The sequence below is a fragment of the Bombina bombina genome, chromosome 10 (assembly GCF_027579735.1).
Source record: "Bombina bombina isolate aBomBom1 chromosome 10, aBomBom1.pri, whole genome shotgun sequence".
Taxonomy (NCBI): Eukaryota; Metazoa; Chordata; class Amphibia; order Anura; family Bombinatoridae; genus Bombina; species Bombina bombina.
The window spans coordinates 155,590,381-155,604,009 of NC_069508.1; the positions used below are offsets into that span (position 1 = coordinate 155,590,381).

General features: G+C 39.7%; 1 protein-coding gene across 1 annotated transcript in view; it reads right to left on the reverse strand.

The window, feature by feature from the left end:
• The window catches only part of LOC128640940 (riboflavin-binding protein), a 71,470-nt gene that overhangs the window by 23,258 nt on the left and 34,583 nt on the right, over positions 1 to 13,629 (reverse strand). Inside the window, exons 5-6 of the mRNA XM_053693405.1 lie at positions 8,005 to 8,133; positions 7,629 to 7,737 (exon numbers count right to left, since the gene is read on the reverse strand). Of these exons, the coding sequence (XP_053549380.1) occupies positions 7,629 to 7,737; positions 8,005 to 8,133 (238 nt within the window). The remainder of the gene's footprint in view (positions 1 to 7,628; positions 7,738 to 8,004; positions 8,134 to 13,629) is intronic.

Here is a 13,629-nt window from a genome sequence, read left to right on the forward strand (position 1 = left end):
CCCATGGAAAGGCAACTTGTTAAAACCCCAACTCACTTGGCCATATTCCTTATCTTGCTGTCAAAGAACTAGCACCCCCCCCCCCCCCTTGCTGAGACATACTGTAAATGAAAAGGAAAACCATCAACAAAAGGGTGGGCGGGAGGGAGCTGTTGTCACCACAATGTTTTTCAACAAGTGACTTTCTGCCTTTTCCCGCTAAAGTAAAGGTAAACTTTGGTGAATGAAAGCCTGTTTTTTTCTTTTCACAGCTAGAGCAGCTTCCCCAACATAGAGATTCTCTATTCACACGTCAGCAATGACTAATCCTGCTTCCTCCAATCACAACTTTCCCCCCAGGGTAGTCATTGCCTGAGGCCATGCTGTGATTGGAGGAAGCCGGATTAGTCATTGCTGACGTGTGAATAGAGGATCTCTATGTTGGGGAAGCTGCTCTAGCTGTGAAAAGAAAAAAAAGTAAATTTTTTATCAAAACGGCTGCTTTGTAAACTTTGATGAATGAAAGTGCCCCTGTTTTTAATAGTATTTTTAAAAAACGGCTCTCATTCACCAAAGTTTACCTTCACTTTAAGTATGGCTACATCAGAATCCACCCCTTCCTTGATTCCACCCACCAACCATGGGCTTCTTCCTCCCCTAGGTCAAAGTCCCCTCCAGATAGCTCCGCACCTTACAGGGACTCCTGTTTTATTCTAAGAAGAATGTGATCAACTAAACAAATGTAATCATCAGCTTGTTCTTTATCATTATAACACAATGGATGGAGTGTTTAGATGTCTAAAAAAATGTTAAATAATAATGTAATCATCAGCTTGTTCTTTATCATTATAACACAATAGATGGAGTGTTTAGATGTCTAAAAAAATGTTAAATAAATAAATGTTAATTAAAAAATAATATATGATGTAAAATTATAATGAAGGGATGAAGTATTTTGGAGGCAAGAAATTAGAATGAAGGGATGAAGTAGAATGGAGGCAAGAAGTATTCAAGAAATAGGTATCTCAGGATATCTCAGGATAAAGTAACAAGGTACAGGGAGTGAAGGAAGCAGAAAGAGATATCTCAAGTATCACAGGATAAAGTAAAAAGGAACAGGGAATGAGGGAAGCAGAAGGAGGTATCTCAAGTATCTCAGGATAAAGTAACAAGGCACAGGGAGTGAAGATAGCAGAAGGAAGTATCTCAGGATATCTCAGGATAAAGTAACGAGGTACAGGGAGTGAAGGGAGCAGAAGGAGGTATCTCAGGATTGCTAAGGATAAAGTAACGAGGTACAGGGAGTTAAGGAAGCAGAAGGAGGTATCTCAGGATTGCTAAGGATAAAGTAACGAGGTACAGGGAGTTAAGGAAGCAGAAGGAGGTATCTCAGGATTGCTAAGGATAAAGTAACGAGGTACAGGGAGTTAAGGATGCAGAAGGAGGTATCTCAGGATATCTCAGGATAAAGTAACAAGATACAGGGAGTGAAGGAATCAGAATCAGATATCTCAGGATAAAGTAACAAGGTACAGGGATTGAAGGAAGCAGAAGGAGGTGTCTCAGATATCTCAGGATAAAATAACAAGGTACAGGTAGCTACTGAAGCAGAAGGAGGTATCTCAGATATCTCAGGATAAAATATCAAGGTACAGGTAGCTACTGAAACAGAAGGAGGTATCTCAGATATCTCAGGATAAAGTAACAAGGTACAGGGAGTGAAGGAAGCAGAAGGAGGTATCTCAGATATCTCAGGATAAAATATCAAGGTACAGGTAGCTACTGAAACAGAAGGAGGTATCTCAGATATCTCAGGATAAAGTAACAAGGTACAGGAAGTGAAGGAAGCAAAAGGAGGTATCTCAGATATCTCAGGATAAAATAGCAAGGTACAGGTAGCTACTGAAGCAGAAGGAGGTATCTCAGATATCTCAGGATAAAGTAACAAGGTACAGGAAGTGAAGGAAGCAGAAGGAGGTATCTCAGATTTCTCGGGATAAAATAGCAAGGTACAGGTAGCTACTGAAGCAGAAGGAGGTATCTCAGATATCTCAGGATAAAGTAACAAGGTACAAGGTCAGGAAGTGAAGAAAACTCTGAATGCAGAAGATGCTCTGAGTCTAATTTATTAACGTTAGACATGAACCTGCTGTGTCTGGACAGCTGGCTCCGTTGGCTGTTGATCAGTCAGTGAGTTGTTGGCAGTAGCGGCCGCAAAACAAATATCTCTGTGTGTTTATGGCATCGAAAAAGTAGCCAAGATATAACTGCATCTAGTCACAAATATCTGATGACTGATCCAAGTATCATGAAAACAAGCTGCTGAGACCTCGCTCCTGAGCACATGAAAGTCTAAAAAATTAATAAGTCCGTCCTAGAACTGGCTGAGATAAATGTGACATGCTAAGCCTGCTAGTGAAACATAATGTTTCTGAAAATTCTATTCCATTTGAAAAGTTTATCATGTGTTTATGGAAATCCCTTTTACTACTATCTGATTCTGTAGTTTTTAATCCTCACTAACATATTTTTAAAATCAGTGATTTAGTGTATAAAAGGCTTTACAGCCGCGGCAGAATACCCCAGTGATTTAGCTTAAAGGGACATTAAACCACTCTGGCTTCTGTGTAAATGTGTGCTTTGTCTGACACTCCCTAGAGAGGTGAAAAAGTAAAACCTGTAACCTGTGTTTTAAAACTGATGTAAATTGCCTAACCTAGTTCCTTGATTTGCACCATCTGCAGGTTACAGAATTAGCTTTTTGGTCTCTCTAGGGAGCGTGAGACTGTTTTAAACACAAGAGATGTTAAATGTCCTTTTACAGCAGTTGTGTTTTTACCATTACACTCTGTGGAGCAGATACACGTAAACGTATTGGGCGATCTGCTCATGCCCTACATACAATTATATAGGCAGTGCACCCACAAACTACCCTTTATTTTGTGTCTTAAAGAGACAGTGCATAACCGTAGTGAATACTCCACTACTGGAATAAAAAGATTCCAGATCATTTAGTGTCATTTTAACACTTTTAATCCCCAAACAATTAATTGCAGTCATCATAATTGGTTGTTTAGACATTTTTTAGTTATAAGTACATGGAAATCAGTTTTGTTTTTGGTCTCTTTTTTTTTTAATATACAGTACAGTTTGTAACTTTTGCTTTTCATGTACAATATTACTTTCTCCTTTTGTTGTATGGTGATCTAGAAATTCAATCTTTTTTTTTTAATGGCATACCTGAGTAGGAAAGGCCGGAGTGCATGCACTGTATTAGACAAATTCAAAGAGGTGCTCTAGGTGTCAAAGTGCACGTGTGACCCATGCACACTAATGGTTACATGTTATGAGGATTTTATCTTTATGACTAACACAATTTCTTTCATGATTTAGGTAGAAAATACAATTTTGAGACAACTTTCCAGTTTACTTCTATTATCAAATTTGCTTAATTCTTTTGGTATCATTTGTTGAAGGAGCAGCAAAGCACAACTGGTTTCTAACTGAACACATGGGTGAGCCAATGACAATCAGTATATATATGCAGCCACCAATCAGCAGCTAGAACCTAGGTTCTTTGCTGCTCCTGAGCTTACCTATATAAACCTTAAAGCAAAGGATAACAAAAGAAGGAAGCAAATTAAACTATAGAAGTAAATTGGAAAGTTGTTCAAAATGGTATGCTCTGTCTAAATCATGAATGTCTAATTATGACTTTACTGTCCCTTTAAGTATAATTCAATTTACTATTTTCCTAGAGTATGGCCTGATTATGAACTGATTATAAACTGTACAGGACAGTTAAGAAAATTGTTAAGCAATCAGATCATTATAGAAAAATAGAGATAGAGAACCAAAGGACAGTATTCAGCCTGGCATGCAGTAATCTCTCTGCCAGCTAACTTCATTGGCACAGTTTGTGAGAAATGTGTCAAAAGAAAAAGTGTGGTGTATAGTTAGATCTCAAAGACAACAGACTGTGAATTCTGTGTTGGGTGTTGAAACAAAATAACCAGACAGACAAGCTGGTTCTGCTTCTGATAGGAAACACAAAGAAAGACGCCGCCTGCAATTCAGGAAATGTCATCTGAGACCTTAAACGTTAGTCATATAGCCGGCCTGCACAATGACCAGTACAATGTATGTGAACCTTACTCCAGAATTATTTGTTCTGGGGAACCACATCTGTGGCATTAGAGAGCTACTGGCATCATAGTGAGTCAGATGGCCACATGCAGCACCCTGCAAATCCCCGGACATTCCATGTTAGCTGGGCTCCTGCCATGTATAGTAATATGGTTGTCCTCCCTCTGAGTCACTGCATCCGCTCCCTGATGGCGAATCACTGCCAAAGCTTGTAGAGAAGGAAGTATCACCAGCACACTTCACATAGTCTGACAACAGCTGTCTGAGATATTTCATGTTCTTTGTTAGTGACAGAGTCTAGTAAAGACGCATGTCTATCATACAACATCAATTTCCCCTGTGTCACTGAACTCAGAGTCACAAAGGCGCAATCCAGTTTACAAGTTCAATAATGAAGGCGCAGGCACTTTGATACGCACTGCTGTGACCGTGTTTGGACTGCGTGTATGGAGGTGCGTCCCCTATAAAAACCTGGTCATCTAGGTAGAGAGGAAGAGGGTTCATAATTTACAATTTAAGTTATGTTAAAATCCAGTATAAGAAGATATCATAAATCACATCCATAAAAACCTGTAGTCGTTATCTTGTTTTCAGATCACCCCAAAATGGAAACAAAGTTTTAACAAGAAATAGAAATAAATAGAAAACTATACTTGTGAAAAGTTTAAAAGTGACCATATAGAGATAGAAGAATGGTGCCCAGTTAGCCCATCCTTGTAACATACAATATACATTTAGATGGTTTAGTAGTGGTGCAAAACAGATTATAATAGGTTCCTATGAAAGTTGTGATTACACAATCCCATTTTAAAACCCGGTTTTGAAGATGCCAGTACAGTTTGCGACAAACACAACAGTACGAATGTGACAGAATCAAATAGTAAAATAATAAATGAAAACATGTCCTTTATAGATGACTAGTTCTGTTTTCTGCAGTACAGCGGTCCCATCAACCCACGCTTCCGCCCAGCCACGCCGCCGCCATGCCTACTCTGCTCAACCACGCCCGGCCCTGTCCAGTCACGCCCCATCAAATACGCTCCGCCCCGTCACTCCCCCCGCCACACATGCTCCTGCCCAACTTCTCTGCTGTCTGATCCTCACTGACTGATCCTTTGTTACGGTGTCAACAGCCAGGTATGTTTGTCCTTGTGCAGTCTCTACTGCACATGACAGCTTCGAACAAACATACCTGGCCTTTTATTATATAGCATGGGGTCCTGATGTGACTATTGAATAAGTCCATCATGCCAAGATACATCTGGTATTCATTACGCTAATGTCACACATGTAAATGAGTATTTCCCTTGCACAGTAAACAAAGTGGTTATTAGAGTTTTCCTGTAACCTTAAGAGGTGTGAATAAACTATTGTATATGTCAGTTTCGGGAGACCTCCCCATTTATATTTCAAGAACAGATACTAAACACACAGTCTTTCTACAGGGAGTGCAGAATTATTAAGCAAGTTGTATTTTTGAGGATTAATTTTATTATTGAACAACAACCATGTTCTCAATGAACCCAAAAAACTCATTAATATCAAAGCTGAATAGTTTTGGAAGTAGTTTTTAGTTTGTTTTTAGTTATAGCTATTTTAAGGGGATATCTGTGTGTACAGGTGACTATTACTGTGCATAATTATTAGGCAACTTAACAAAAAAACAAATATATACCCATTTCAATTATTTATTTTTACCAGTGAAACCAATATAACATCTCAACATTCACAAATATACATTTCTGACATTCAAAAACAAAACAAAAACAAATCAGTGACCAATATAGCCACCTTTCTTTGCAAGGACACTCAAAAGCCTGCCATCCATGGATTCTGTCAGTGTTTTGATCTGTTCACCATCAACATTGCGTGCAGCAGCAACCACAGCCTCCCAGACACTGTTCAGAGAGGTGTACTGTTTTCCCTCCTTGTAAATCTCACATTTGATGATGGACCACAGGTTCTCAATGGGGTTCAGATCAGGTGAACAAGGAGGCCATGTCATTAGATTTTCTTCCTTTATACCCTTTCTTGCCAGCCACGCTGTGGAGTACTTGGACGCGTGTGATGGAGCATTGTCCTGCATGAAAATCATGTTTTTCTTGAAGGATGCAGACTTCTTCCTGTACCACTGCTTGAAGAAGGTGTCTTCCAGAAACTGGCAGTAGGACTGGGAGTTGAGCTTGACTCCATCCTCAACCCGAAAAGGCCCCACAAGCTCATCTTTGATGATACCAGCCCAAACCAGTACTCCACCTCCACCTTGCTGGCGTCTGAGTCGGACTGGAGCTCTCTGCCCTTTACCAATCCAGCCACGGGCCCATCCATCTGGCCCATCAAGACTCACTCTCATTTCATCAGTCCATAAAACCTTAGAAAAATCAGTCTTGAGATATTTCTTGGCCCAGTCTTGATGTTTCAGCTTGTGTGTGTCTTGTTCAGTGGTGGTCGTCTTTCAGCCTTTCTTACCTAGGCCATGTCTCTGAGTATTGCACACCTTGTGCTTTTGGGCACTCCAGTGATGTTGCAGCTCTGAAATATGGCCAAACTGGTGGCAAGTGGCATCTTGGCAGCTGCACGCTTGACTTTTCTCAGTTCATGGGCAGTTATTTTGCGCCTTGGTTTTTCCACACGCTTCTTGCGACCCTGTTAACTATTTTGAATGAAACGCTTGATTGTTCGATGATCACGCTTCAGAAGCTTTGCAATTTTAAGAGTGCTGCATCCCTCTGCAAGATATCTCACTATTTTTGACTTTTCTGAGCCTGTCAAGTCCTTCTTTTGACCCATTTTGCCAAAGGAAAGGAAGTTGCCTAATAATTATGCACACCTGATATAGGGTGTTGATGTCATTAGACCACACCCCTTCTCATTACAGAGATGCACATCACCTAATATGCTTAATTGGTAGTAGGCTTTCGAGCCTATACAGCTTGGAGTAAGACAACATGCATAAAGAGGATGATGTGGTCAAAATACTAATTTGCCTAATAATTCTGAACTCCCTGTATTAAAAAGACGTCCACAGCTGTGGCTTTAACAAACAAATCCATTTTGCATTGTGATCACGTGAGAAACTCAGCGACCAATTGAGTCGGAAAGCCAAAAGCCATTTTGGGAGCAAATCTCAAATAAATATTAATCGACTCCTATGTGTGTAATCCCTTTGCAACAGTGTAATGATAAAATAACACATTAAATTTGCTTTTTACATTTCTATATCCCTGTAAGCGAAAAACCTGCCTCAAGCACATTAATGATTTTTCTTGAAATTCCCTTGAAAAGCCTGTGCTATGTGCCAGTTTGTTATAGTTTTGTGTCTTAGCAGAATGTATACGTGAAGTGAGCAGTTTTCCTAATTTACATGGCACTTGTCTTCTAATCTAGTAGAACGGATAAATCACCCAAGCTGCACATAATGTTTTCACACAGGAATTCAGTTGACTTGCAGTGTAGGGGGGGGGCACAAGCTACCTCTATACACACAGAGTAGCCAGTCATACCTCATGGAAGGGGATACAGATGTTTTTACAGTGGTTTCCAGTATCATCGAAGGTCCAGTCAGTCAGCCAGTTGTAGGCGCACCACATGTCAGACCGACAAGCATTATACCTAGATTGGAATATAACACAGAGTAAACACCTAAAACATAGTGCAGATGCTGTGAATGCTGTTTGGGTTCTGTAGGATACATAGGTTGTTTCATCATCACCAATAATAGTGAGTGGGACCACCTCGGAATAAATAATTCCCTTAAGCAATGAAATAATTAATTTATTATGAAGCTATTGTGTTAATAGAAAGGACCAATTGTGCCCACTTGTGCCAAGGCAGTGATATTGTTTTTAAACAAACATAGAAGAAAAAGATGTCACTTACCAGTTATCGCAGAAGGACTGGCAAAGAGGAACACGCTGGATAGCGACAGATATATTGGGGTGAGCCCAGTGAGCGACAGATGGAGAGCATTGATAGAAACACTCTATCTTCTTCAGATAGTCTTCACACCTGGGGGTCACATAAATAATAAATAATAATAATAATAACAATAATAAAATATCTTCTTCAGATAGTCTTCACACCTGGGGGTCACAGTGTATTCCAGTTACTACACTAAAACAAAATTTATGCTTACCTGATAAAAAAAAATATTTCCGGATATGGAGAGTCCACAACATCATTCAATTACTAGTGGGAATATCACTCCTGGCCAGTAGGAGGAGGCAAAGAGCACCACAGCAAAGCTGTTAAGTGTCACGCCCCTACCCATAATCCCCAGTCATTCGACCGAAGGGAAATGAAAAAGGAATAATACAAAGGTGTAGAGGTGCCTGAGGTTTAGTAAAAAATAACTGTCTTAATAAAGGGTAGGGTCGTGGACTCTCCATATCCGGAAATAAATACATTTATCAGGTAAGCATACATTTTGTTTTCTTTAGATATGGAGAGTCCACAACGTCATTCAATTACTAGTGGGAGAACAAGACAGGCAGACCTAAACAGAAGGCACCGCTGCTTGAAGAACCTTTCTCCCAAAAGAGGCCTCATCCGAGGCAAAAGTATCAAATTTGGAAAATTTGGAAAAAGTATGCAGAGAGGATTAAGTTGCAGCCTTGCAAATCTGTTCCACAGAAGTTTCATTTTTTAAAGCCCAAGAAGAGTAGACACCCCCTGTGGAATGAGCTGTAATTCCCTCAGGAGGCTGCTGTCCAGCAGTCTCATAAGCAAAACAAATCATACTTCTCAACCAGAGGGAAAGAGAAGTAGAAGTAGCCTTCTGACCCTTACGCTTTCCTGAGAAACAAAAAACAGGGCAGAAGACTGGCGAAAATCCTTAGTCGCCTGTAGGTAGAATTTTAGAGCACGCACAACATCCAAGTTGTGCAACAGACGTTCTTTATGAGAAGAAGGATTGGGACAGAGAGAAGGAACAACAATTTCCTGATTAATATTTCTATCCGAAACCACGTTAGGAAGAAACCCCAATTTAGTACGAAGAACCAACTTATCTCCATGAAAGATAAGGTAAGGCGAATCACACTGCAAAGACGAGAGTTCCAAAACTCTCCGAGCAGAAGAGATAGCAATAAAAAAAAAAACTTCCAAGATAGCAACTTAATATCTATGAAAAGCTTTGGCTCAAACTGAGCCTACTGCAAAACTTTAAGAACAAGATTAAGGCTCCAAGGAGGAGCAACAGGTTTAAACACAGGCCTGATTCTGACCAGGGCCTGACAAAAAGATTGAACACTGAACACATGGGTGAGCCAATGACAATCGGTATATATATATGCAGCCACCAATCAGCAGCTAGAACCTAGGTTCTTTGCTGCTCCTGAGCTTACCTATATAAACCTTAAAGCAAAGGATAACAAGAGAACGACCCTTCATGCTGACTTAGACTCAGCTGAGGATTTCTTTGATTGCTTCCCTTTATTCCAAGATTGATTGGGCTTCCAAGAAGACTTGGAATGTTCCTGCTTGGAAGAGGGAGATGAAGACTTTCGACCTTTGAAGTTACAAAAGGAACGAAAATTACTTTGACGTCCTTTAGGTCTGTTCTTCTTGTCTTGTGATAGAAAAGACCCTTTTCCACCAGTAATATCAGAAATTATTTCTGCCAGACCAGGTCCAAACAAGGTCTTACCCTTTTAAGGAAGTGCCAGAAGCTTGGACTTGAAGGTAACATCAGCTGACCAAGATTTTAGCCACAAAGCCGTGCAGGCTACAACAGTGAAGCAAGACATATTGGCTCCCAGTCTAATAACTTGCATGTTAGCATCAGAAATAAAGGAATTGGCTAGTTTGAGAACCTTAATCCTATCTTGGATCTCCTCCAATGGAGTCTCTACTAAAATTTATTCAGACAAGGCATTGCACCAATAAGATGCCATACTTGCTACTGTAGCAATACAAACCACAGGTTGCTATTGAAGACCTTGAGGAACATACATCTTTTTCAAATAAGCCTCCAACTTTTTGTCCATGGAATCCTTAAAGGAGCAGCTATACTCTACAGGGATCATAGTTCTCTTAGCCAGAGTAGAAATAGCCCCTTCCACTTTAGGCACCGTGTGCCATGAATCTTTAATGAAATCAGCAATAGGAAGCATCTTTTTAAAGACGGGAGACGAGGGGAAAGGTATCCCTGGGTTCTCCCATTCCTGTGAAATAATCTCCGTCACACAGTCTGGAACAGGAAACACTTCCACAGAGGAAGGAACATCATAGTATTTATTAAGTTTACTAGATTTCTTAGGGTTGACAATGACAAAAGTATCGGAGTCATCCAAAGTAGCCAATACCTCCTTTAACAGTACACAAAGGTGTTCAAGCTTAAATCTGAAGTTTACTTCTTCAGTATCAGATGAAGGAATAATACTGTCAGAATCTGAGATTTCACCCTCAGAGGCTACCAACGTAACCTCCTCATCAGACTTATGAGGGAGGGCAACCTGCGTAGCAGTAGGTGGAACAGAAACCTTACTATTTGAATGTCTAATTTCCCTCTTGCTTTTTCCCAGCATAGGAAAAGCAGATAATGCCGCAGATACCACAGAAGATACCTGTGCAGCAAAATCTGCAGGCAAATAAACTCCTCCAGGAGGCTAAGAGGAACTGCAGGGCACTGTATGTGACGCCATAGAGGCTTGGGACATTTGAGGAGAAAGCTGTGGCATTGCCTGAACAGCATCATCCTGAGAGACATTGGGCTCAGAGGGCAACAATTTATTTTTAAATTGAAGTGTTCTAGCTAAGCATGTAGCACAGAATTGCATAGGCAAGACAATTTGTGCCTCAAGGCATAACAAGCATTTCTCAAAAGACACATTGGGGCATATTTATCAAGCTCCGAATGGAGCTTGATGCCCCGTGTTTCTGGCGAGCCTCCAGGCTCGCCAGAAACAGCAGTTATGGAGCAGGCGGACAGACATTGCCGTAAATCAACCGGATCGAGTACGATCGGGTTGATTGACACCCCCTGCTGGCGGCCTATTGGGGGGCGGCGTTGCACCAGCAGCTGCTGGTGCAATGCTGAATACGGCGAGCGTATTGCTCGCCGTATTCAGCGATGTCTGTCGGACCTGATCCGTACTGTCAGATCAGGATCAGGTCCGACAGACCTTGATAAATTGGGGCCAGAGTCTTGGTCCATGTCCATAATACTAAATAAAAAATTCTCCAAATTGTAGAAATTTTTTAAATACACTGTCACTTTAAGAATTTTTAACACCACAGCCGCTTAACGTTATGCAAAAATTCTTTAAAATAATAAACTAATCAGGGCCTCTACACCTCAGACAGACTGAGGTGCCTGGTGCTTTACCGTAACACTTACCGTATACACAATTTGGCTGCCAGAAGTCTCTAAAATGATTATATAGTAGATCGACACTGAAGAGACTGAAATTCAAACACTCAAGCAGTCTGTCAGTTAGCCTGTTCTAGCTAAGCAAGCAAAGAAAACCAACTCCCAAATTTTAAGTTTATACATAAATCCCTGTATAAAACATAAACCACACATAGTCTAATAAAGTGTTTCAACAAAATTAGCCCAAAGAGGAAAAACTTCCCAATAAAGGGAAGATTAACTCCTAGGGGCATATTTAACAATGTGCAAGCGGACATGATACGAATTAGCGTATCATGTCCGCTGCACATCGCTGCACATCGATAAGTGAGGACAGCATACACTGTCGACATTTATCATTGCACCAGCAGTTCTTGTGAACTGCTGATGCAATGCCACCCCCTGCAGATTTGCGGCGTCTAGTAGGGGGTGTCAATCAACACGATCGTATTTGAGAGCAGGCGGACAAGTTATGGAGCAGTGGTCTTTAGACGTACAGTATAGGTGTGTATGTGTCTGTCTGTGTGTGTGTATGTGCATGTTCGATTGTGTGTATGTGTAAGTGTCTGTCTATGTAAGTGTGTGTGTATGTGTGTGTATGTGTTAGTGTGTGTGTGTATATGTAAGTGTGTATCTATGTAAGTGTGTGTGTATGTGTGTGTATGTGTTAGTGTGTGTGTGTATATGTAAGTGCGTATCTATGTAAGTGTATATGTGTAAGTGTGTGTGTGTGTATGTGTAAGTGTATGTGTGTGTGTGTATGTGTAAGTGTCTGTCTATGTAAGTGTGTGTGTATGTGTGTGTGTGTATATGTAAGTGTGTATCTATGTATATGTGTAAGTGTGTGTGTATGTGTGTGTATGTATTAGTGTGTGTGTGTATATGTAAGTGTGTATCTATGTATATGTGTAAGTGTGTGTGTGTGTATATATATGTATGTGTCTATGTGAGTATATGTATGTGTGTGTGTATGTGCGTGTATATGTGTGTCTATGTAAGTGTATGTGTGTGTATGTGTGTGTGAGTTGTGTAAGTACATGAGTATGTGCAATTGTGTGTGTATGTGTGTGTGTATGTAAGTGTGTGTAAGTTTATAAGGATAAAGGTAAATATGACGTGTATATTGTGTGTGAGTTTATAAGGATAAAGGTAAATATGAGCTGTATATTGTGTGTGAGTTTATAAGGATAAAGGTAAATATGACCTGTGTATTGTATGTGAGTTTATAAGGATAAAGGTAAATATGAGCTGTATATTGTGTGTGAGTTTATAAGGATAAAGGTAAATATGAGCTGTATATTGTGTGTGAGTTTCTAAGGATAAAGGTAAATGTGACCTGTATATTGTGTGTGAGTTTATAAGGATAAAGGTAAATATGAGCTGTATATTGTGTATGAGTTTATAAGGATAAAGGTAAATATGAGCTGTATATTGTGTGTGAGTTTATAAGGATAAAGGTAAATATGAGCTGTATATTGTGTGTGAGTTTATAAGGATAAAGGTAAATATGACCTGTATATTGTTTGTGAGTTTATAAGGATAAAGGTAAATATGAGCTGTATATTGTGTGTAAGTTTATAAGGATAAAGGTAAATATGAGCTGTATATTGTGTGTGAGTTTATAAGGATAAAGGTACATGTGACCTGTATATTGTGTGTGAGTTTATAAGGATAATGGTAAATATGACCTGTATATTGTGTGTGTGTGTAAGTTTATAAGGATAATGGTAAATGTGACCTGTATATTGTGTGTGAGTTTATAAGGATAAAGGTAAATATGAGCTGTATATTGCGTGTGAGTTAAAAAGGATAAAGGTAAATATGAGCTGTATATTGTGTGTGAGTTTATAAGGATAAAGGTAAATATGATCTGTATATTGTGTGTGAGTTTATAAGGATAAAGGTAAATATGAGCTGTATATTGTGTGTGAGTTTATAAGGATAAAGGTAAATATGACCTGTATATTGTGTGTGAGTGAGTTTATAAGGATAAAGGTAAATGTGACCTGTATGTTGTGTGTGAGTTTATAAGGATAAAGGTAAATGTGACCTGTATATTGTGTGTGAGTTTATAAGGATAAAGGTAAATGTGAGCTGTATGTTGTGTGTGAGTGTATAAGGATAAAGGTAAATATGAGCTGTATATTGTGTGT